At 35.4% G+C, this 26694-nt stretch overlaps 1 protein-coding gene across 3 annotated transcripts; it reads right to left on the reverse strand.

Annotated features, from left to right (window-relative positions):
• Positions 1-5899: 5899 nt before the first annotated feature.
• On the reverse strand, positions 5900-26688 carry LOC131858074 (disease resistance protein RPV1-like). Of its 3 annotated transcripts, XR_009358875.1 has the most exons (8): positions 26217-26688; positions 25965-26045; positions 11995-13084; positions 11492-11809; positions 8146-11391; positions 7624-8048; positions 6888-6977; positions 5900-6732 (listed from the first exon to the last, which is right to left on the reverse strand). XR_009358875.1 is itself a non-coding variant. In XM_059211013.1 (7 exons), exons 1-7 carry the CDS (start codon positions 26651-26653, stop codon positions 6663-6665), a joined length of 5667 nt encoding a protein of 1888 aa, XP_059066996.1. In that variant the 5' UTR covers positions 26654-26688; the 3' UTR covers positions 5900-6662. The 3 variants fall into 3 exon arrangements, 2 of the variants coding, with proteins under 2 accessions (XP_059066996.1, XP_059066997.1); XM_059211013.1 differs by lacking the exon at positions 6888-6977; XM_059211014.1 differs by having other exon boundaries at positions 5900-6977.
• Between the last annotated feature and the right edge of the window lie 6 nt (positions 26689-26694).

Consider the following 26694-nt stretch of genomic DNA (forward strand, 5'->3'; position numbering starts at 1 on the left):
TGATCGGTATCCTCAAGATCCTATATACATCCTCGAGGGTGACTGTCATCTCCCCCATCGGCAAATGAAACGTACATGTCTCGGAGTGCCATCTCTCTGCCAACGCAGTCAACAGTCCCATGTTCACCCGAAACTCAGGCACATACAGAACATGTCTCAGACCCATAGCCTCGATAGCAGCTCGCTCCTCAGCTGTCAGCTCAGGTCGCAATCTCTGAGTCGATGGGAATCTCTCCCGTGACTCCAGCATAGGCAAATACTCCTGCAGTCAAGCAAATCACTCATGTTAGTCATCATGGCATTCCTTGTTTATCACAAAATGCTACTTTTTATCTAAATGCATATTGCTATCTACCCTAGTGACACTCACTGTTCATCACAAAGTGTTGCTTCTATCCTAGTGGTACTCACTGTTCATTACAAAGTACTACATGTGTGGCACTCCCTGTTCATCACAAAATGTTACTCACATTTGCACTCCCTGTTCATCACAAAGTGCTGCTCATATTTTAGTACTCCTTGTTCATCACAAAGTACTTTATCTTGGTACTCACTGTTCATCACAAAGTGCCTTGATCTATCCTAGTCTTCCCTAAAGGACCTGCTTGAGTGTATCCTCTCAACAGCTTATCCAATCGACAGCGTATGTTCATCACAGAACTGTCGATTTGACCTAAAAGACATAAATTCACATTTTTTTAGACACAAACGCACTTTCCTGACATAAACGTGCTTGAAGACTGCACAAACGCACCTGTTTTACACAGATGCGCCTGAAAAACATAGACATGCCTATGCTCTACACAGACGCGCCTGGGCAACATAGACGTGCCTTCTTGGCACAGACACGCCTACACATCACAAACGCGACCGCATTTGGCACAGACGCGGTTTCCATCACAAACGTGCCTGCCACAAACACAGACGTGCCTCATGAGCATAGACGCGCCTGGCACCAACGCAGACGTGCCTGGACGTTTTTGGACATTTTTTTGACCCTATTCTAAGTGCATTTATTGCCCTATCTACCATGCATTAATGACAATAATAAATGCATCGAAGTACGAGGAGGTTTGGTGGTACTTACCAGCTCTCCTGCCTCTGCTGTCCTCTGAAATCGGCAAACGCGGTCGAATCTGTGAACGAAGGCCATCGCTGCTGATTGCTGCTGCTCTATTTTCGCTCTGCACTCTGCTCTCATGGATGTGTAGATGACAATGAGGATGTATTTTCCCCTGTGGTCTATCTTATAGACTACCCCTATCCCTCGTTTCCCGAGTCAGTCTTCTTTATCCCGTGACTCTGTCACTTTATCCGGTTAGTCCATTCTAGCCTCTCTTTCTTATCGAGAGATTGTCTGCAATCTTTTCAAACATTTTCATCCAATCTCTCGAGGGGGCATATCATTCCCATCTTGGGGCAACTCTGTATCAGTTCATCTTATCTTCTTTGAAACAACGCGACAAGCCGCATTGTCTCAAAGAGGGGCAAAATGTAGACATCCAAAATTGTCCAATCTAATTAAATAAATATTTTAATTTATTTAATTACTTTATCCTAATTCTTCTATTAATTAAATAAATCTTTATTTATTTAATTAATTCATTTATCCTCTTCTAGCCTTATTTCTCATTTAAATAAATACATTTATTTATTTAAATTATCCTTTTTCCTAAATTAAATAAATATTTTATTTATTTAATTGATCCCACTTCCTCTATTAATTAAATAAATCTTTATTTATTTAATTAATTCATTAACCTTTTCTACCTATGACACATGTCATTCATCTCTTAATTCATACACTACCTACCTCTTTCATTATTTTATTATTTCTTTTACCTACCCTCTAATCATAGCCGACCTCCTTTGACACCTCTCAATCTTATCCCTCCATTTCATATAGTGTCTTCTATATAAAAGGATACTTCCTTCATTATCAAACCCTAATCATCTTTTATGCAATTGACTACATTACGATCCTACTTGCAACCACATTCCGTTCTTTGTTGAGCTCTTGTGCACATGAAATCTGAGAGCAAATATATCAAGCAAGATCAATGGAGATAGGAAGAATGGAGATCAAAACCCTATTGGACATGTGATGATATAATCTTTGTGATTTCGTTTGATTTGCATTGTCTTAGGTAATCTTCATATGTTATGGTGGATTTTTGTTGTTGTTAGGCTAGGGTTTTGTGGTTGAATTCATTTAGCCTTTCAATATTGTTATTATTGCTATCCATTTTCACCATATACAAATAGATTGGTAAAAAAAATTGTAAGGCTCTAGATTTACATAAGGAGAAGAGGATAAGTTGATATAGTTCCATAAGATCCCACAAGTAGAAAATCAAGGTTAGTAACTAAACACTTTAACGAACAAGAGGACAACGAACGAAATAATGAAATTAAGGAATCAAATAACATAGATGAGCTCTATGATTCGAACTTTTGTCTAGAGAAATCAAATAATGAAGGTTGGGAGAAAGATAGGTTTCATTTGGGAACAAGGATAAGTTTCAGCTTGCTAATAATCCCTTGATTCAAGTTGATGCGAATAAGGTTTATGAAAACCCACTCTTCGAGTTGAATAAAGAATCACTTCATAAATGTTATGACGAGATTGAATACAAACATAGAATTTGGGACCTCGATGCATATCGTACCAATGAAGTGTTAAGACGGGATTGGAACAGTGGGACAAACCCTAGTAATGCTATCACCAACCACTCAACAAAAAAAATTGCGAGAGATTGCAATTCAGGATAGAACGATAAATTGGATCTCATCTTTTGATCAACAATCCAAGGTGGAATGTTTAAGTTTGGTTGAAAGAAGGGGTGACACTTCAACTATATTAATATCCATACCCCTTATACAAAATACACATTGTTCCCATTTTCTTCCCACAATGATGATATCCATTGATGAACAAGTGGTTATCGAACTACTAATATTTTTATGGGAGCTAATTGTGAGGGATTCTACGAAGATAATTCATATTTTCACAACCATCACAATAGATAGTGATCTATGCCAACATTCTAGGGTAGTGCTTTACAATCACAGACTTATTTCATATCCCAGTATGAATCATGATGTGAAGTTGCTTATGGGAAAACAATTTCAAGGAGGGGAGACTATTTATCCTCATTTCTAAAACCAATTATCGTGTGGTCCAGGCGTGGAAGGCCTAGGACATCTCTAAATTAGTTAGTAGCAGAAACAGTGAATGGGCTTAGCAAGAATAATGAATAAAGGATGGTTTTGTGACCTTTTCACACATTGCCCCATTGCAAATAGGGACCCCCACTTTTTGCTTAGGGATAGGTGTTTAGTTTGGTCATCTTAGCTTGGTAAGTTTAGTAGTTGTTAGTCGTTGCTTATGAGAGGTGAAAATGTCTTGTCAAGTCAAGATTGAAGTTGTGTTTCCAACCTTGCTAAGGTGGTTAATGTTGTTAAAAGTTGTCAATTTGCAAGAAAAAGTCTTAGGGTTTGAAAAAGTATGAATTAGGGTTTTGGATTGACATAGGTCAAAATGAGAAAAGAGATCAAAATTTCTTTCAAGAATAGAAAAATTTTGAAGTATCATAGCATAGGTCAAATTCGGATTTTGTGATGAAAAATAGACTAAGGCATGAGTTTACTCAAAAGATTGATCTTGGCAAGTGTTTTCTTAGCAAGTTTAAGTTTGTGCAAATGAGAACCTTGAAATGCCGATTTGATTAAGGTACGAATGAAGGTGAAAATTTTGTTGTTCAAGACTTAGAAACAGTATGAATGGAACATGGAACGAACAAGGTACAAATGAAGTTGAAAATTTCGCCCTTAAAGTTAGAGATTTCAAGACTCGGAAGTGATACGAATGGAATGTCCAATTCGAAACATCACCAAAATAGTTATAAGATCACACGATCACAAATATAATGTGGACCTACTTATAGTGAATAATATATTGCATATATATCTCAAAATACATTCTATAAATAATTATCTGTTATCTCTATCTTTACACATGAATGCTACTTAAGAAACACAAAAAAATATATTATTCATGTTTTACAATTCAATACCATCAAATACCTTTTAAGATAAAAGGTGTTAATAGATAGTATAAGCCCTTTTTCCTTATAATGTACATAAGCAAAAGGAACCATTATCTATTTTTTTTGCCACTTGGTAGGGCCCTAAAAAATCTCTTTGTAAGGTAGTAGCTATGGTGCTCCATCCATTAGGTAGTTGGCTCGCTATGAAAGAACCTTACAAAGGTCTAGAACTAAGTGTATAGTTTAGAATAAAACTTTTGTGGTACCCAATATTATTAAATAATGTGTATACTTCTTGAATAATCTAAGACATAATTTTGTCTTTCTCCAAATGCATGGGAAATCACATAGCTAAATTTTTAAAGCCTTTTTGATAGATCCATTTTGTTAATATGCTGCAATCAGGGAGTCCCATTATGAAAGTACACTTTGAGGCATTTTGTCAAATAGTTAAGGTGCATTTTCTATGCTTCTACATTTCGCATGTCTCGTGATCAGGTCATTCCATGAGAACAAATTTCTGAGGCATTATGTCAAATAGTTGACGTTTCTTGTGTATGCTTCCATAGTTTGTATACATGACTACATCTGAAAGTTATGCTAGAGCATTATCACTAGGACCAAGCAAACCGAGAGGGGTATAAGCAATCATGGATTTATTACCAATTATCTAACGCTTCCTCTCTAAGCAATGCAGTTTCACAACTGTTGGCCCAAAATTTACCAAAGTGGGATGTGGATTTGTAAGGGAAACAATTGATTAGGGCAGTGACAACTACAACATTTGATAAAATTCATCTTTCCTTATCCTATGACAAATTTCCATATCTCATTCCAAAGATCCCATTTGTATACATGATCCAATACTTATACAATTAGAAGTTAAATATTAAGCTTACATAAAATTGAGCATAGTGAGATAATTGACAAGACAGTCCACAAGAATTCTCTAATGGTAATCAATATCCTAAAAATCAGCACCATATCCATCTTTTATATTATTATATATCTGGCAATAGAAATCCCTTCTGGAGTGGAATTTCAATGTCCACCTCCACTTGCAATATTTATTGAAGACTTCACACACAAATTCCAAGTTCTCAAGCAAAAAATATAGGATTTTCATAACCCTTTACTATTCATTTACAGATATATCAAGGTTTGCAACATTGATTTCCCCATGCCCTCATCTGCGGAGATATATTATTGTATTTAGAATTAGCAAACATTTTAGTGAACAAGCAGTGAGACCAACAAGAATTTTGGAAAAAGTGGAGACCAATTGAATTACCATGCCACACATGATAAAAGAAGAGAGTGTATATTTTGTTGAATATTTAATTCAAGCCTTGTTGTTGATCAATATTTGAGGGCCTTGCAATCATAGGCACTAGGGGATATTTAAAAATAGTCATTATAAATTGAATAATATTTATATTAATTATTAGGGATAACCCTTCTATTAATGAAAATAAGACTTCAAACCTTTAGTGAAGCCCTCTCTAGGATGTGCTTTAGGTTGTTTCCAAAAGAATTCAACTTCTACCTACTCATCCAATAGGCTCATCCTGGACCAAAGAAAAATGCACATAACATGTATAGATTTCATATGGGCATGTTTGATATGTAATTAATGCTTACTAATTAAATTGTACTTAATTCAAATTATAGATTTTCTGGATTGCAAACAGAAATGTGTGGCTATGTTCTTCAACCATTGAATTTATAGAGTTAGGTTCACTTAATTAGTTACAACTCTATGACATTAACTAATTACTTCAATTTTGTAATTAAAACTCAAAGAATGGATCAATTTTGAAAAGAATAAGAGAAGAAGAGAGATCACAAGCTTGATAACGGAGTTCGCTCAATAATATGAGCTACATCTCCGGGTCCACTTCTCAATGTAGGACCGCTTTATTAATGACGCCAAGCTTAAAATATCTTTTTACATCACACAAGCTTCATACCCGCATTACAATTTCTCTCACAATCTCCTCTTGCACCTAAAGACACTCACGTACTCTCCTTCTCAGGTTATGCTTCAATTGCATCTTAACCCAATTACATTGAAGAGTATTACAATTTGACAAATCTCTTTGTGCTTACAAAAATCTTCAAGATTCTTATTCTCCAACTCTAGAGAATTCTAATTCCTCTCAAATGAAATTAATTGTTTTTACAAGCCAAAAACTCTCCCTTATATACACTTTCATATTCTAACTAAAGGGTAAAACAATAATATTTTCAAATCCCCTAAACTATGCCCTTAGTCTAATTAAAATCCTTTTTTTGTAAATGGGCTTTATATTTCCCTAGGCTATCCTTAATTTGAGCTCCCTATCTTTTAAAACAAATCGGGTTGGCTAAATTAAGTTTTAGAAGATATAATGCGAGGGATCCCGAGCTCCTTCTTTCACGGCTCATCTCAAAATTTAAATAAAAACAAATTGAGAGGTCGGGGATTCAAAACGCTCGATCACTTTTTAAAGGATTTGCCACCAACAGTACTAAACAAAATAAATCTACCCCACATCAACATGCCAACTGTGCATGCCACATCAATGAAACTTGAACTTGCAATGCCATGCTGATATCAACATTTGCACCTGCTCAACCCTTTTTTTTCAAATAAACTTTGACTGGCCATATATCGTCTGATTTTGAGATTGTCTTTTGGATCCTGGATCAATGTTCCAAGGAAAAAACAACACATATTACTATAGTCAATGTGGATGCTTGTTGAATTGAAAGACATCTTGTAGAAAAATAGTCACAAGAATACTGCATAGTGCAAGGATGAGTAGACATTCAAAAAGAAAAGTGAAGACCCACAACCTGAGGGAGGAAGGATGCACACATGCTGAACTGAATAGAAGAATGAAACTACTCCCACCTCAAAGTATTTGAGTTGACATCCAAGATTAGCTGTCAAAAAAATAAAATTAAATATGATGTTTAAATTTTAATTTCAATACTATCCCACAATATCGTATACCTTTCAAAAGTGTAAAGTAGCTTAAATATTTTTGCAATGTCTGATTCATATATATGTGTATATGTATGTATGTATGTATGAATGGATTATTTAATGGCATTCTAAATTATATAAATGTTTATGGATTATTTAATAATATTTTTAAGTGCTTTTATTAATTTATAACAATTTCTTAGATTTAATAATTAAATAATAATAATAAATATATTTAAAAAATTAAATTATAATATTAATAATTAAATATAAGCAACATCAAAATAACTCAATTTTCTATTAAGTAAAATATTTATATAACACTAATATTATTTAAAAATAATAGATACATCACATGAATATAAATTAATTATATTTTTCTTATTTCTCTATAATTATTTTATAAAAACTATAAAAAATACTCTATAAATTAGTTATATTTTTTATTCATTGCCTTAATTTATCCCTCTCCAACTGATTTAGAACCTACTAAATTGAATTGTTCCCTTATTACATCTATCCTTTTTAACTTAGATTTCTTCCTATTACACCATCATAAATATATAGGACCGTAATAAAATAAAATATTAAAGCACTCGTTACCTTTGGGAAAGATGATGGAAAGCCCTTACTATGCTCCCCTCTTCGCCCATCACTACCCACCCCTCTTTTATTTTCACATCTTTCTCCTCGCTCGATGCCCAAATTTCGTGTCGTTTTGACTGAAGCCAATCTGAACCTTCCCGGAACACGCCCATCCATACCCATTTTCCACTAGTCAATTCTGTGTAAAACTCATTGCCTCCGTTTGTAACTATATGGAAGTTTAAGGTGGGACAAACATCATCTATAGTAAAACATATCAGAATGGCATTGGCATTTTCGGAAGTCTCCGGCCTGCTGAATTTTAAGCCTCCGAATGATCCAAATTCGACCATGTTTTTCAGAGGAAAAGAGGTTAAGAAGTTTTTCAGCGAGCCCGCGTCAATCACTGACCTGGTGCATTTTATCAATGCTCTTGGCGGTGTCTGCACATTATTTGTAAAGGACACAGGCAGCACAAAATCAGATGCCTTAAATAATAAATAGACTTTTTATATTTTTAATAAAACTATTTTTTATTACCTGTATTTTACTGATGAATGGTTCTACAACTGATATGTCGTTTGCTGCGACTACCAGCGACTTCAATCCCTCACGCTGCTCCAAGTTGACTCTCAACGGCGCCTTCAAGCAGGCGTGTACTTCCAGATTATCCAATTTAATATCTTCAGGGAAAGTTAATTTTACAATTGGACAGTCATCTATCTTGAGTGTGTACAATGATTTCAGACTTTCTAAGCCTTCTATCTTCTCCAATTTGTGGCACCCTATCAATTTGAACTTGTATAGAGAAGTTAATTTTTCTAAGCCTTCTATCTTCTCCAATTTGTGGCACCCTATCAATTCAAACTTGTATAGAGAAGTTAATTCTGCAAGACTTGGAAGGGTGTTCAATTCTGTGCAGTCATCTATCTGGAGTGTCTCCAATGATTTCAGCCTTCCAAAGCCTTCTATCTTCTCCAATTTGTGGCACCCTGTCAATTCAAACTTGTATAGAGAAGTTAATTCTGCAAGACTTGGAAGGGTGTTCAATTCTGTGCAGCCATCTATCTGGAGTGTCTCCAATGATTTCAGCCTTCCAAAGCCTTCTATCTTTTCCAATTTGTCGCACCCTGTCAATTCAAACATCTCTAGAGAAGTTAATTCTGCAAGACTTGGAAGGGTGTTCAATTCTGTGCAGCCATTTATGTGGAGTGTCTCCAATGATTTCAGCCTTCCAAAGCCTTCTATCTTCTCCAATTTGTGGCACCCTGTCAATTCAAACTTCTCTAGAGAAGTTAATTCTGCCAGACTTGGAAGGGTGTTCAATTCTGTGCAGCCATCTATCTGGAGTTTCCGCAATGATTTCAGCCTTGCAAAGCCTTCTATCTTCTCCAATTTGTGGCGCCCTGTCAATTCAAACATCTCTAGAGAAGTTAATTCTGCAAGACTTGGAAGGGTGTTCAATTCTGTGCACCCATCTATCTGGAGTTTCCGCAATGATTTCAGCCTTGCAAAGCCTTCTATCTTCTCCAATTTGTGGCACCCTGTCAATTCAAACATCTCTAGAGAAGTTAATTCTGCAAGACTTGGAAGGGTGTTCAATTCTGTGCAGCCATCTATCTGGAGTTTCCGCAATGATTTCAGCCTTGCAAAGCCTTCTATCTTCTCCAATTTGTGGCACCCTGTCAATTCAAACATCTCTAGAGAAGTTAATTCTGCAAGACTTGGAAGGGTGTTCAATTCTGTGCAGCCATCTATCTGGAGTTTCCGCAATGATTTCAGCCTTGCAAAGCCTTCTATCTTCTCCAATTTGTGGCACCCTGTCAATTCAAACATCTCTAGAGAAGTTAATTCTGCAAGACTTGGAAGGGTGTTCAATTCTGTGCAGCCATCTATCTGGAGTTTCCGCAATGATTTCAGCCTTGCAAAGCCTTCTATCTTCTCCAATTTGTGGCACCCTGTCAATTCAAACATCTCTAGAGAAGTTAATTCTGCAAGACTTGGAAGGGTGTTCAATTCTGTGCAGCCATCTATCTGGAGTTTCCCCAATGATTTCAGCCTTGCAAAGCCTTCTATCTTCTCCAATTTGTGGCACCCTGTCAATTCAAACATCTCTAGAGAAGTTAATTCTGCAAGACTTGGAAGGGTGTTCAATTTTGTGCACCCATCTATCTGGAGTTTCCACAATGATTTCAGCCTTCCAAAGCCTTCTATCTTCTCCAATTTGTGGCACCCTGTCAATTCAAACACCTTTAGAGAAGTTAATTCTGCAAGACTTGGAAGGGTGTTCAATTCTGTGCACCCATCTATCTGGAGTGTCCACAATGATTTCAGCCTTCCAAAGCCTTCTATCTTCTCCAATTTGTGGCACCCTTTCAATTCAAACTCCTTTAGAGAAGTTAATTCTGCAAGACTTGGAAGGGTGTTCAATTCTGTGCACCCATCTATCTGGAGTTTCCACAGTGATTTCAGCCTTCCAAAGCCTTCTATCTTCTCCAATTTGTGGCACCCTGTCAATTCAAACTTCTTTAGAGAAGTTAATTCTGCAAGACTTGGAAGGGTGTTCAATTCTGTGCACCCATCTATCCGGAGTTTCCACAATGATTTCAGCCTTCCAAAGCCTTCTATCTTCTCCAATTTGTGGCACCCTGTCAATTCAAACTTCTTTAGAGAAGTTAATTCTGCAAGACTTGGAAGGGTGTTCAATTCTGTGCAGCCATCTATCCGGAGTTTCCACAATGATTTCAGCCTTCCAAAGCCTTCTATCTTCTCCAATTTGTGGCACCCTGTCAATTCAAACTTCTTTAGAGAAGTTAATTCTGCAAGACTTGGAAGGGTGTTCAATTCTGTGCAGCCATCTATCTGGAGTGTCTCCAATGATTTCAGCCTTCCAAAGCCTTCTATCTTCTCCAATTTGTGGCACCCTGTCAATTCAAACTTCTTTAGAGAAGTTAATTCTGCAAGACTTGGAAGGGTGTTCAATTCTATGCAGCGATCTATCCGAAGTGTCTCCAATGATTTCAGCCTTCCAAAGCCTTCTATCTTCTCCAATTTGTGGCACAATATCAATTCAAACTTCTTTAGAGAAGTTAATTCTGCAAAACTTGGAAGCCCATCTAATTCTGGACAGTAACATATCTCCAACTCCTCTAATGATCTGAGACTTTTTATACTTTCTATATTCTTCAATTTTTCGTAGCATCTCAATTCAATTTTTTTCAGATAAGTTAACTCTGTAAGATTTGGAAGGGTGTTCAACCCTTTGCAATTATTTATCTTGAGTGTTTCCAATGATTTCAAGCTTTCTAAACCTTTTAGTTTCTCCAATTTGTGGCACTCTATCAATTCAAACTTCTTTAGAGAAGTTAATTCTCCAAGACTTGGCAGCCCATCTAATTCTGGACAGTCACATATCTCGAGCCCCTCTAGTGATCTAAGACTTTTTAAACTTTCTATCCTCTTCAATTTTTTGCAATTATTCAATTCAATTTTTTGCAGAAAAGTTAACTCTCCAAGATTTGGAAGGGTGTTCAATAATTTACACCCATCTATCTCGAGTGTCTCCAATGATCTCAAGCTTTCTAAACCTTCTAACATCTCCAGTTCGCCGCAGCTAAACAATACAAACTTCTTCAAAGAAGTTAATTCTGCAAGACTTGGAAGCCCATCTAATCTTGGAGAATAGCGTATCTCCAGCTGCTCCAGTGATCTAAGTCCTCTTAAACTTTCGATCTTCTTCAAATTGTCGGCATCATTAATAACTAACTCTTTTAAAGCCGAAGGAACCTGCAGCCAATTTTCGATACGATTAAAACATACACGGCATAAATTTAAAAAATATTTACTTTGAACAGTATTTTAAAGTATCATAAAGCAAGATACTTACATCCGCATCACGCTTCCACAAACCTTCTAATTTCGTAGAAGAAGATAGGGCTAAAATTCTTAAATTTTTCAACGAAAGCCAGGATGGAAGACTTTTGTGCTGAAAGCCACTCCAGCCAAGACAGACGAGTTCTTTTGCTAATTTGCTATATTTCTCATTAATAAAATCTCCCTCACCAATAAAAATCTTTAATCCAAGCGAGCCGGGCTGAAGGCTACGCTCTCCTTGGTTTGTTTTTATTATGACCTTTCCTTGCCCGAGGTGGTAATTGCAATTCTCACCAAATGCATAGGCCATTCCTCGGACTCGTACTGCTTCCTGTCAAAAATAAAAATAAGAAATACTGATTAGAAGGCAGGCTGAGAGAGGAGCTTGTTCCCATGTAGAAGTAAGAAATATTTTAATGCAATAGAAATATGTTTAAAATTTAGAAGGCAAGCTCAGGTAGGAATTTGTTCCCATGCCATGGTTAATAAAGCTATGAAAGAAAGCACTAATTTCACCTGTTGAGGCTGAATCTCGATAATCTGGCTTTTAGACCAAAGACGATAGGGTGATCGTTTATTGGCAATCTCCCTCCCCAAATCTCTCAAATGATCATGCATTCTGATGAGATTCTCCTCGTCTAGCTCAACAAGACATTTATTCACGAGCCTTTGCCAACCGTGCAGCCCATTCCACTCTGATCCGTCCCATACTGCAATGGCCCTACTGCTTCCCCATCCAATGAAGAAACATGCTACATCCAGAAACATCTCTTTCTCTTCATCATCCAGAGTATCATAGCTTATTCTGAGCGTCGATTTGATATCTTCTGGCACTATTCTGGACAATTTGTCGAATTGAGACTGCCAATAGTTCTTGTCAGACTCCCCATAGAGCAGACCCCCTAAGACCTTGAGTGACAAGGGAAGACCATGGCAAGCATCTATGAACATTTCAGAAAGATCCTCAAATCCCAACAATGGAGAGGGTTGTCCGAATGCATGCCAACAGAAAAGCTGCTGGGCGTGAGTGGCATTCAGAGCTCTGATTTTATATACAGCAGAACACGCTTTAAGAACACGCTTCTCGCGTGTGGTAACAATAATCAGACTGCCCTGGCCAAGGCTCTCCCTTGGTGGCAGCAGAGCATCTAGTTGGTCTGTGTGATCCACGTCATCTAAAACGATAAACACGGGAACAGATCCCAAACGGTTTCTTAGAATCTGTTTGCCTTCGTCTACATTGTCAAAATCTTCATCTTTGACGCCAAGGTCCTTCAAAAGCTTTTTTTGTTTCTTATGCAATCGGTTGTTCTTTGCAGCTTCCCGAACATCGGAAAGAAAACTTGAGCTTGAGCGACCGATGGACGGGCATTTCTTGTTAAAGAGATGCTTAGCAAGGGTGGTTTTGCCGGCACCACCCATTCCCCAGATGCCCACCATTTGAATTGGCATTGGCCCAGCAGCAGATTGAAGTGCAATTATCTTCTTGTTAAAGTCTTGTTCCGCTTCATCCAAACCCACGGGATGCTTGGCAACATCTATTCGCACCTTCTTCAATTCTGTTAATAAACGATTCACCACTTCCGTCACCGCCGCCTCCTCGTCACTGAACAATGACCATACGGAACACCATTTGAAAAGATTATTGTCAATTTTAAATAAACATATATACTTTAGTCACTTCTCATTAATATTTTAAAAAAATGTTGTAAATTTAATTTATTTTTTATTTTTATGTTTTAATAAAATAGAAGATTTGAATTTAACACTATCTAAATATCAATTTTAAAATCAATATAAATAAATTTATTACGATGTAAATAAAAAATAAAACACAAATGATTAAAAAGATTAAATCCATAAAGTAATTTTTTTTTATTTTTATTTGAAGAGTTATGTGCAATTTTAATTTTATTTCTCAAATAAACATCAATCATTATTTTATTAATTCTTTTGTTTTAATTTTATTTTGAAAAATGTACTAAATATGAATATAAACATATTAAATATATCTATTTTTTTTTATAAGAGTTATTTTATTTTATTTTAAGTTTGAATTATATTTTTATACACTAGCACTTGCATCATTAGGGAAGCAATACATGTAGAAAAATAAAAAGCTAATATGTTGGAGAGTACAATTTAATATCAAGATGATTGAATAGATAGAAACAAAGTGTGAGATGGTCAATGTGTTGGATTATAGTGATGCAACAATGTGGAATATTTAGCATGTGGAATAAGTGGAGAAAAATTATAAAAGTTGCAATTAGGTGCTAATTATTTCATATTATGCATCACATTGCCCATTGATCCTAGCCCTAAATTGGGGTAGGACTAGGGCGTGGCGCCTCGGTCCAGGACACTAGGACCATGGCACCACGCCATGGTCCTCCTCAAATGGGCCCAATTTCTAACCCATTGCTCCATCTCAAAATTGAGCGCCATGGTCCTCCTCAAATGGGCCCAATTTCAAACCCATTGCTCCATCTCAAAATTGAGCGGCAAAACTTGCTCTGTGTTGGCCTATGTCGGAAAATTAACATGTTTAATAATGGGCAAGTACATAAGGAGGTCTTCCCCTCCCATTTTGGATATGGTGAATTTGGGGGGAGCACAAGCAATCAAGCATTTTTAGAGGTCTTCAAGGCTACATAGTCTTCATCTAGCCATTGTGGAGCAACTTTACATCATTCCTATGTAAGCATGTGTGTGTGATTAGGGTTTTGTCATGTTCGTGCTATTTCATATAACATATGTGATTACATTCAAGAAGCAAAGCATCATTATCAGTGATTGCAGATTTGAGGTATATCTTTCCATTGTTTTATATAAGTATTTGCAATATTTCATTCAAGGTCAATTCCTCAACTAAGGTTTGACTAAGGAAAACCCCTATTTCCAACCTATTTTCCCTTCTTTCTGTGTGTAGGAAGTAGGTAAAGAGTTGTGATCTTCATAATAAGTTTTGTTCACAGAGGCAAATCAATCCCCCTTTGGTGCATAAAAAGTGCAGAGGACCATGGCAATCACCACCATTTTCCAAACATTTCAGGAGTTCTTTCAGGGATCAAATCTGACTTGGCTTACATGGCTCAATTCCAAGTGCCGAGCTCAATCTCACATTTGTAGCTCACTATTTTCATGTTTTACCTCTATTTCCAGCACTTTGTCTTAATTCAGCAATTCAACCCACAAAAGAGAGGTTCCCTAATTCAATCCAATTAGTATGAACTCTAAATCCTTGTTGGTTTGTGACTATATCTATTGGATTCCAACCCTCTTTTGAATGTAATTGGTCCCTAGGAAAAAATTCGTGGTTTTCATCCTTCTTGTGGTGGAAACCCTAATTTTTCACCGTTACATAGGGTTGCATCCAAAGTTTTGTGTTAGCTTCTCTATAACATGTGGGAGACAACCAATGAGTTCTAGATAGTAGAAAAGTGGCTCTCCCATGCATGCATGTCTCCTAAACAAAGCAAGGGACGCCACCAATCAGTTCTAGAGAGTAGAAAAGTGGTTCCCATGCACCTAAGCCTCCTAAACAAAGCAAGGGACACCACAACATAGCCCCAACTGCATCTACTTCATCTCTTATTCTCTTAATAAAAATTTATGGGCCAAGGAAAAAACTCATCTCGTAAAACTCCATCAACTATTTTTATGTGTATGCATGGATATGTTTTAATATTAAATATTAATTATTTCATGTGTAAATGATTGTCAAAGATAAAAGGTTTTTATGTACATGATCACAATATGAGACTCCATGCTTTAACATGATTGTATACTTATATGTTACCATTTAATTATGTTGGCCAATATTTTTAATATTATAGTTTTAATTGTTTTAGTATATATTGAATGTATTTTTCTTTTTATTTATGTAGAATAATACTTGACAATGTAATTAATGTTTACAAATAATCAAAATAGGTTAATGAGACTAGAAGAAATATATGCTAATTTATTGAAAAAAAAAAGATTAACCACAATTTATTAAATTCGCTTAAAATTTTTGAATGAAGGTTGACAGAAGAAATTCAAAGAAAAATATTTAGAAAAAAAATCGTCTCCATAACTCTTTAAGAATGTAGATTGTTTATTACGTCATCTCCTTTATATTTATACTACGTGTCTTTATTTAACTCAAAAAAAATGAGATTCCATAATACTCTAGGCACATAAAAATAAAACATGCCATTATAATTGCTTGTTAATATTAGTATAAAATTTTCAAACATAACTTTTAAATTTTAAGTATAGTATTTAACTTCAAATTTAAAGAAAATATTTTATCATTTAAAAAAAAAATTATCTTTAAATTGTCAAATTATACATTAAACTTGTAAGTGAATGAATTAAAAAAAAAACATTTTACAATAAAAAAATGTGTAATGGGGTATCATTTAACCTCCAATGGGAAGAAGAGAATTAAGGCACTTACTATTCTTAATGATGTTACCTTGATACAACATGAAACTTCTTGAAGTGCTTATTTTCACAACTAAAGCACTTCTACATTGTACATATCCTCCTTTTCATGCTTAGAGAAGGCTTCTACATATATTCCTTTTCTCCAATAACCTACCTTAAGTCCAAAGGCTCAACATTTGTGGTGCAAGTTTTCACCATAAATACTAGTCCCACCAAACACCAAGTGGAATGTGCATAGTGCTCTAAAATTAATTGAAGTAGACATGGCTTCTTGTAAATCTCTTAGCAATAAATTGCCAAACTTGAACACATATTCATTCAAAAACACACATGCAATCTAGGAAATTGTATATAATTCTAGCCATCATATGTTTGACATCTTATTGACAATGATTTATGAATACATCATATGACATGTTTTTTTATTTTAGGTGAGGAGGTAACAAAAATATTAGATAAGTAAAAGCTATTATGTAGATCAAAAGTTGAAGTAGTCAAGATAGTTCTTAGAGCATCAAAAGTATGTAATATGGTATGCACTTATTGTTTATATAATAGTAGTAGGTTGGACAACTCTTAGTCATCAAAATCATTTTGTAGGGTCTATTTTGGGTTGTCCGCAATGTTTAGAAGGGAAGAGATTGTTAATACATACAATTGAAACAAAGAAAAGTGCTACTAAAAATAAATTGGCGTTTGAATGCTTCATAGGCTAAGGCTCGGGATTTGTCATAAATTGAGACACGTAGAAATAAGGAAAATAAATAAAGTTGGCTTAATGCAAATATGCTTGAAAAGGCTAATGGTAATGGTGTGATGTCAAAAAGATGAAGTTGTATCTAGCATATTAACATAGAGGAAAGAAGTAGGAAAATTCTATAGCGGTGAATGAGTGAAAAATAATTATTTGTTGATGAAAAGCACAAGTAAGAAGTGTAGAAATATTTTTTTAATAAAAATTAAACACATAATTTTTTAAAAAAATTGGTTTTATTTTGGATTTTTTTCTTTTACCCATAATATATGCCTACTTTTAGTAATGATTTATGTGATGTGTAAAAATGTTTTTGATGTACCTATAAATATTGGCACCTCTTTAAATGTGAAGTAAGAATTTCTTATTATATGGGTTAACAATCAAATTTTATACCATGGAAAAGAATTTTAAATTGTTTATTCAAAAAGGATTTCCCAAGTTTAATATCACATATTCTATTTTGTTGCCCTGTAATTTTGGAAGTATATGCATTTCTCCTTTTGGATAGTTTTACCATGCTTCTTTTCTCTACAAAAGAAAGAATACATGACCTAAAAGTAAATTGCCTAAAAATGGCAAATTTCAAAATGCATAAAGTGCAAATTCATTGTAGAGAGCTAAGATTGCATGTACAGAGCACTAGATTGGTCTGAGGAAGGTACAATAAAGTAGTAGACATATAGGAGAAACGTGTTGAGTGTTCTATATAGGGTTCAAGAAGGCCAATGTGGGTTAGGAGAATCCATTAAGGCTAGTGCCATTGATGTGCCCTATTTATCTTGGATAGGATAGCTGGGCTAGAGGAGGTATAAACCATCAATTAAGTCATATCATCATCCATTTATAGATAGAGATGGCTCGATGCAATTCTTAGATTCATGTTAATGAAGTAGAGTAAGTGTCATCAATCATAAGATCACATTTTATAGCTTACCACTGGTGTAGCTATCTTTGAAAATTGATATAAAAGATGTTATTTCAAAAAAAAAAATGATATATAAATGTAATACATTCACCATCCATTTAGAGATAGAGATAAATCAATGCAATCCCTAGATTTATATTGATGAAGTAGTCGGTGTCATCAACATAAGATCACATTCAATAATTATCACTAGCATAGCTATCTTTAGAAAATTGACATAAAATATGTTGTTTTAAAATGTATATGACATGTAATGATGACAATCGACTCCTCACAATCGAGATGAACAATTAGACTAATTTTTCAAAGTTAGGAGACACAATTAATTAGAATATCTTTGCTAAATTTAGAAATGGTTTTTAACCACTCAAACTTTTGGAGAAAAAACAATCAAGTGAATAATATTTCTAGAAATTAGAGTCCAATTAGGGGGCGGTTGTTAACTTGTGTGAGCAATTGGATATATTAAATAGAATAGTTTAGAAGGAAGTATGGATAGAAATTCTAGTGAGTTAATATTTTAATGAGGAGAATTCTAATTTAGGTACAAACTCTTTCTTATCAAACAAATATGTTATATCTGGAATTTTTTTTTTTTTGAGGGGGGGGGTGGGTGGATATTATGAAATGGAGACTGTCTGCTATTTTTATATGTGAATGTTCTTCAATTTTTAGTGTACATGCATTTGTGAAAAGTTTTTGAATGTTTCATGCTTTTAACTCAGGAGCAGACCCCATACCTGTTACATCAGTTTGGTATTAAAGCACAAAGAAGATCTTAAATAAGAGATTTTCATTTAGGTATGTTCTCAGTCATTCTTTGGCAGCAGAGGTGTTATGAAATACAATGTGAGGCTAAGTTGAAGAAGACATCGCCACTATTGTTAAATCCTACCTGAAGAAGACATCGCCACTATTGTTGAATCCTACCAAGCGTTGAGAAGAAGACAAAAAAAAGAAGATTTTGATGTGTATGGCGTAAGATTGGAAAGAGTGGCATCACATGGCATAAGAAGCTGCAAATGGGAAGAAGGAAAAATAAGGAGAAAGGAACAGTAATGGGCTATGCATAAGAGAGAAAACGAAGATTGAAGGTGCGTAGGTTTGGGTCCTGGTTTTGCTGGTTGTATTGGCCTATATTAAGGCTCAAAGTTGCCACTCAAGTGTGTTGCAACTTGCAATATAAAAATAAAAAGTCTACAATTCATATTATTTGTTGCTACAAACAAAAAGTAAAAGTAAGCAGCTACCGAGTCATAATAGGATCTAACGTAGGAGCTTTCATTACTTCTCTAGTAGAGGAAAGGAGACTTGTGAAAACGAGAGCTAGTTCTAAAAAATAATAGCTATTCACTGTGTATTTGCTACAACTTAGAGTAATCTAGTATACTTGTAAAAACGAGCGCTCGTTCTAGAAAATAACAACTATTCAACTTAAGACTAATCTAGTAGACTTGCAAAAATGAACGCTAGTTCTAGAAAATAACTGTTTTCATTCTGCAAGTTTTGTTTCTATTTTTAAGCTAGATCTATCCCTGTGCAGCTAGAAAATTTTACATGGTATCAGAGTCACTTTCTGCAAGACCACTTTTGGTTGCAAGACATTGTAGCATATTAAGTGTCATGCAGAGTTAGTGTTTATTTTGAGGGGGGGTTTTGTTCCCACTGGGTTTTCCCTCTTTCCTCTTTTATTTCCTTTTCACTAGGCTTTTCTCCTTAGTTATAGACTTAAGGGGGGGTGTTAGCGCAACTTTATCTCCAGTTCTTTTCTCCATGATTTACAGATAACTGCCGATGCATGCTCCTCCTTACATTAAGCCTGTGACTTATGGAAAACTTCTGATTGCATGCCCTATGCGCTATTTGCAATAAGCTAACTAATGTGAACAAGAAGTTAGTCTTCACGATCTCTAAAATCTTCACCACCATTTCTGCGGATATCAATTATATTTAATGCAAGTACTGTATTGTAATTTTAATATAAAAATTTCATTTATAAACAGATCTGTGTTTGTTCTGTGTTTTTGCTATGTTTTCATTCTGCAAGTTTTGTTTCTATTTTTTAGCTAGATCTATCCCTGTGCAGCTAGAAAATTTTACATTCACTGTGTTACATCTTAGACTGATCTTTTAATATCAAGTCTATAGTAAGTTTTTCTATTGATGTTATGTTGTGTTAGTATAGATTTAGTATTATGCACATTGCAGTCGAAATACAACATTTTTTTAGGTTTGCATTCACATCTTCCTCTAGGAAGAAGATAATGTTTGTTGATGATATTGTTCAAGTGAAGCCTCTACAATTTCATGTGTTCCTATAAAAGAACGAAGCAGAAGAAACATAGGAGGAGAGAAGGTTTGGTTTTGTGTAGGTTGTAAGAAGTAGATGCTTATTGGTAGTGTGGGTAGGGAAAATGTGGTAAAGCTCGTCAAGCTAAGTAGTTGCAATTGTGCACTCTACTATTTGTTATGCATGAAGATATGGGGCATTAACTTGTGGGTATTGCCTTATATAATTGTATTAATTTCTTGAAGGATTGAAGAATAGTAATAAAATGTTGATATATGGTCAATAAATTTTTCTTTCAAAGGAAAGAGGAGATTTGCAGCTTTCTTTTGGGGCTAAAATATGATTATGGAGATATATCATGATGTGAATAAGAGGATGATCAAGTTGGAAGAAAGAGTAAGACAAAGCCAACAGAAGAAGCTAACAAAGGGTCAACAAAAGGAAATACAATAATTAGAGTTTGAGTTAGAATTACGGTGGCTGTTGGAGGAATATAAATATCATGCCCCTGCCCTGATACCTCCTCAAATCTGATACATATCACTAATTATAAAATCGTCTTATTTATAAGACATCACAATTTTCTTATATCTAGCCGACCTCCTTGACTTCGATGAAAATAAGTAAAAATAGAAGTTGTTCGACCCTTATGGGAACAAAAACAAAGGGGATAAAAATGGTTGAGGACCAATCTAGCCTTGAAGAAGGGAAGTAGTTTGAAACAAAAAGAAAATCAATAACATAAGGGCCGACTCATAAGCTGACTATACCCAAAATAAAGGCATATATATAGAGCTGAGGCATAGGACAAACGGAGATGCAACATGCAAGATACAAATAAGGCGCATTTAATTATTGTAGAGCAGTGATTCCTAAACCTAGACCGGTATACAGCGACCCATATGATTAAGGAATTGGTTATTATAAATGATTAACAGAACAAGGCAGAGCCTAATTGCAATGTATTTTAGAAGAGACGCCACTCTTGAAGAAAGGATGGCCGCCTACAAAGACACAACCTTTCAGCAATAAGAGAAGGATATAAAAATAAAAGACCTTGATTGGATAAGGGCATCAAAATGAAGTAGTAACACTTGTGGTAGGTGGCATAATGTAATTTAATGTATATAAATACTCACATATGAACAATATGTATGCAACCTAATGATATTTTATTACTATATGATATCTTATGTAAGGAATATAGATAATAATGTGTAATTTTTCATATGTCTGTTTAAACAACCATAATAGGGATAGTGAGGGAATATATGGAGGGAAAATAGTTCTGAGGTCCTCTTCTAAGCACACCATCTCATGGTGGTTACTAATAGTCACATTAGGCCAAGGGGGTGCAAGGAGTGCCCCACCCTTGGGCTTAGAAGGGAAGGATACATTTCAGACATCTTCTTGTATTTTTCTCCACAAGCCTCCACCATGATTGACTATTGGATTAAGGAGTCCCAATCATAAGGAGGTGAATAAGTTGGTATGATGAGGGGGAATGGTCGTAGGATACCTCACTAGGTACACCCCCTCATGTGGATAGTGGAAGGCCACATGAGGCCAAGAAGGATGGTATATTCACTCTTGGGCATAGGGTAGAGGGTTACTTTGGGCATCCTATCATGTCTCCTTATCCTAACCCTCTATGGTTGAACTCCATTAATGAATTAGATATACCATATGATTAAAATAATATTCTTGTCCCCAGTACATAAGACCTATGCTTTGATTAACATAATGTTCCCAATCTTAGTAGGGAAGATCTATTTTATGAATTATGCTTCAATGATTATCTAACACAATTGTAGGGCCTCAACCAAAATCTCTCTTGTTCAACAATTCAAGTTGGTAAATGATATCTCTAACTTTATTTCATTTCTTGCTTTGCTTGGAAATGTGATTTTGGGGAGAAACTAGAGCATTTACAAAAGGGGACATTACAATAAGTTATGCAATTGTAAGCAAGCAAAGACAAAGAAGTTTGTAATAAAGGTGTTGAAGAGGAATGAGAAGGTAAATGATAATGGTAGAAAAAAAATTCCCTATGTGAAAGAGCCATTCTTAGAATGGGAGGTCATTTGGTCAAGGATTAGCCAAGGAGTGGAACTATTAAAATAGGGAAAGATAAAATTCCTTGCAGAGTTGGCAAAAGTATTAGTGGATAAAAGACCTTTGAATGAGATCTTCCAAGAGTTACAAGGAGCAGATGTAGATGAATGGGATGATGATAAAGAATATCAGAGGGATGGAGTTGTTGAGCTATGTTACCCTAAGAAGGGGAAGGCATTGAAGATTACAATGTAGAAAGATAAGAGTTGGAAGACTGTAATGAGAAGGAACACAACCTATCACAGGAGGAGGCCCAAAACATTGTGGCAATGGAAACAATCCACGTTGTAGAGGAAGCTACAACACAAATGGAGATCTTTGGGAGCCCCATATGTGATGAAGATTTAATACTTTTAGAGAACACAACTTGCCAAAAACAACTAGATGTATGCCTAGAGAATCTCATTAATAAGAAAGGAGCAAAACCTCATCATTTTCTTAAAGAAAGAACAAGGGTGAAGGAAGCTACAATAGAGATGGAGATCTTTGGGAGCCCCACATGTGATGAAGATTTAATATTTTCAAAGAACAAAACTTTCCAAAAACAACTAGATGTATGCCTAAAGAATCTCATTAGTAGGAAAGGAGTAGAATATCATCATTTTTTAAAGAAATAACAAGGGTGATTGAGAAAGGAAATAAAAACACAAACGTTTGTTTAGCGACAAAAGAGGACAATAAAGAAAATGAGGTTGACTTTTGGACATCATGTGAAGTCAAGAAACATACCTCTTTAAAGAACTTGAAAGCATGCCCAAGTGGCATGATATGGAGGAGGAAGCACTTTATAGGAAATTTGTATTCTCTCAACATTAATTTTGTTTAAAATGATTTATGTGGAGGAGATACAAGTGGTGTAAAGAGAAATGATGATTTTCAATGGGGAAATCTCTTACGTCTTTAGGGAGCTAGGAAAAGAGGAAGAAGTCCAACTGGCAAAGGAGAAATTCTATTCCAACAAGTTGTTGGAAGTGAAAGAAGAGAAAATGTGATGATTTGAAGAGATCTACTTTGGTGGAAGGGAACATTGTGGCTTGATTCTTCAAGTTAAGACAGTTCTAACATCTATTTCAAACTCTTTCTTTGATGTTTGATGCAGTAGCATCTTGAGATAAAAAACTTGTTGGAAGGTAAATTAATTGTAGCTGATCAAGTGTCAATACAGACCAAGGGAAGCTTCTAGATATCCATATCTTTCACGTGCATGCATTCAAGAAGCTTCTTTCACCTGCCCACCATTATTGCTACAGCTAACTCTAATCTACAGTTTCCAGAACATTTAATATGTATAGGTCTATAAATTGAATGTATTCGAAATACAATCTTAGAGCCCTTTTATGGGTTCTCTCCTGTCTCTTCCCCTCTGTATTTCTGTGTGTATTACTGTTGTTTTTATCATGGTATCAGAGCCGAAGGTGATAATAGGGTGTGCTCCAGTTTGCAGAGTTATTCTATGTTTGGTTTCTCTTTATTCTGTTGTGTTTGTGTTGTGTGTAGATGCCAGTGAGTTTTGCACCACCTGATTTGGTGAAGTCTGAGCTGTCTTTCTGGTTTTTGCGGTTGAAATGCCAGTGAATTTGACATGTTGAATAGTGCCACCCAAAACAAGGGGAAACGTTTGTGGTAGAAATGTATATCGAAGATACCAGTGTTGAAAGATTGAGAAGCCGCTAGACAAAGATCGCTGGATTGCAGAAAGTTTGAAGTGTTTCGAAGTGAAAGACTATTGAGACATGGGTGAAGAGAGTGGGATCTGATACAGAGGGTGAAATAGAGGCTTGGAGCCGTGAGCGCTCCAGTCAGTTGTGTGGGGTCAGTCAATTATGTGAACTTTAATTTTTAAGGTTTTGTAATATGGTAGTGAATTGTTTAGGCTTGTGTATTTGTGTCCTAATTAAGACATAGAGCTTGGTTTTTATGAACGAATTGTGTGAATATCTAGTATTATAGATATTAGATGGAGTTAGTTGTGATAGCATAATGTGCAAAGTGTTTTGATCGGTGGTGAGAAATTTTTTGTCTCTAAATCTTAAGGCTATGTCATTGTAAAAAGTGGGACAGGTGTGGCAAGTATGTGAAAGTCACGTAGCATTGTAGTGATCCCCCATAGTATTGTTTGTGAATGGGCATAGTTGATAAGTTTGTTTCTTTTTGGAAAAATATTTTAAGGTAAAACAGAAGTGTGTATTCTATCTAAGTTTGTGTAAGGGGTGCATGATCGATGGTACCCGACACCCAAAAAGTGTTTGGTTTAATATATTGATGAACCGTGTATCTGAAAAGCATTCCTATAGAACTGGCGAGCACAATGGCTAGTTACCTATGTGTCTCGGTAGATGGTTTGCCTTTTATATGGACTCAATAATTTTAGTAAAAAATTCTGAAGTGATGAAAGTTTCCCCATCACGATGGTCATTGGAACCATGTTAGTGCTGAGTCTCTTGTGATGGTTTGTGGTAAGACAAAACCACTTGTTTGGGTAAAAAAACCCAAAGTAATATGAAATTCAAAGTGATTGTATCAGTTGGGGAAAACCCAAATGGTTATGGGTAAACCGGTTAAAAACCCAAAAGTTATTGTAAAAGAGAAGTTTGTAGCGAATCGGTTAAGGGTAAACTGTGAAAACCCAAAGTGATTAGGGGAAACGGAATTTGTTGTAAATGGGTACCTAAAAGGCTTAAGGCCAGAACCAATCCTTTTGAGTTTATGGGGGGATATCAAAAGCAATTAGACAATTAATTTATGGGGGGATGTTGGAAGGTAAATTAATTGTAGCGGATCAAGTGTCGGTACAGACCAAGGGAAGCTTCTAGATATCCGTATCTTTCACGTGCATGCATTCAAGAAGCTTCTTTCACCTGCCCACCACTATTGCTACAGCTAACTCTAATCTACAGTTTCCAGAACATTTAATATGTATAGATCTATAAATTGAATGTATTCGAAATACAATCTTAGAGCCCTTTTATGGGTTCTCTCTTGTCTCTTCCCCTCTGTATTTTTGTGTGTATTACTGTTGTTTTTATCAAAACCGCTTCCACGTTCACCAAAAACTGTAATAATTGGGTTGTTAAGATTCTTAATGTTTTAATATGTTGAACTTTGCTTTCATGTAAATATGTTTTGAACTAAGGAGGTTCAAAATTCTAAAGAAGAAGAGAATGCTGCAAACCAACTCCTCACAATGAGGAAACACAATCATACCAATTTCTCAGGATTAAGAGGCATAATTAGTCTATATTTACTAAATTTGGAAGTGATTTTTAACCACTTAGACTTTTGGGGAAAAAGCAATTGAGTGGATACTGTTTCTAGAAATTAGAGTCCAATTAGAGGGTGGTCATCGGAGCAATTGAAAATATTAAATGGAACAGTTTAAAGTGAAGTAAGGGTAGAAATTCTCAATGAGTTATTCTTTTTGATGGGGGAAATCCTCACTTAGTAACAGGCTCTTTCTTATCTGTAGATATGTTATATCTTAATATTTTCAAGATATTGTGAAATGGAGAATGTGTTCTTAATATTTTCAAGATATTGTGAAATGGAGAATGTGTTCCTCGCTATGTGTCTCCTATTTTCATATCTGAATGTTCTCCAATTTTTAATTTGCATGTATTTGTGAAAAATCTGTGAATGTTTGAAGTTTTTAACTAAGGAACAAACCCCAGGCTTGCTGCATTATATAAATAGAACAGGCTTCTTGAAAAAGACATCTCTTAATATATTTTACGTAATTTTTCTTATGACAAATATGTTAGAAAGAAATTATGAAATCCAAAATATTATTCTTAAATTATTTTTACATAATCATATTAAAAATTATGCATTGATAATTGTATGTATTATTTCAAAAGGAACAAACTTAAGGCTGATACATACAGTAGACAAAACGTAAAGAACCGCCACCAGAAAAACACGCAAAAAGACTTGATAAGCTAAATGAAAGACCATTTTGTACTTACCCTTGCTTTGGAATGATCTGGCCTTTGAAAAGGGAAGCTCTATGGAGTGCCCACTTCCAGCTTTCAAGCTGTTCTGAGTACCTGCTCAGGTGGAGCAGCATGCAAGCACAACAGAACAAACTTTATTATATATGACAGATAAAGAGAAGAAAATGATAATAACTGAGAATATCTGATCATAAAATATTTCTTAGTATATACTGGCAAATGGGCATCCAGGAGACAAGCAGAGGAAGAGTATTGGAGGTGTACCTGTTCTTGATTTCATAGTTGTTGAAGGCTTCTGCATAAATCCCTTTTCCATTCGTCCATCTTAAGTCAGAGGGCTCAACATGATAGAAAATGGGGATGAATATGATGTTGGGTAGTTGCAGTATAAATGCCAGCTCAGCCAAACACCAAGGGGATTGTGCATAGTTCTCAGAGAAAATGGCTATGTGAACTGAAGAAGTACACATTGCTTCTTTTAAAGCTGCTGGGAAAAAAATCCCAAACTTGAGCTCATACTTGTCCAAAAACACTCTCAGTCCAGTGGGATATAATTTATTATAGATACTGCTAGCAACCGTGTCTTTTACATCCCCTCCATGATGATTTATAAAGACATCATAGGACAGTTGTGTCATTCTGGAGGAGGATTCAGCAGGGGCAGTTGGGCCAATTATTAAGTTATCAAAAGGGGCTTCCATTATGATTAGATACAAACTGAAACAAACAAGAATGCTGATAA

This window comes from Cryptomeria japonica, chromosome 9, assembly GCF_030272615.1.
Source record: "Cryptomeria japonica chromosome 9, Sugi_1.0, whole genome shotgun sequence".
Taxonomy (NCBI): domain Eukaryota; kingdom Viridiplantae; phylum Streptophyta; class Pinopsida; order Cupressales; family Cupressaceae; genus Cryptomeria; species Cryptomeria japonica.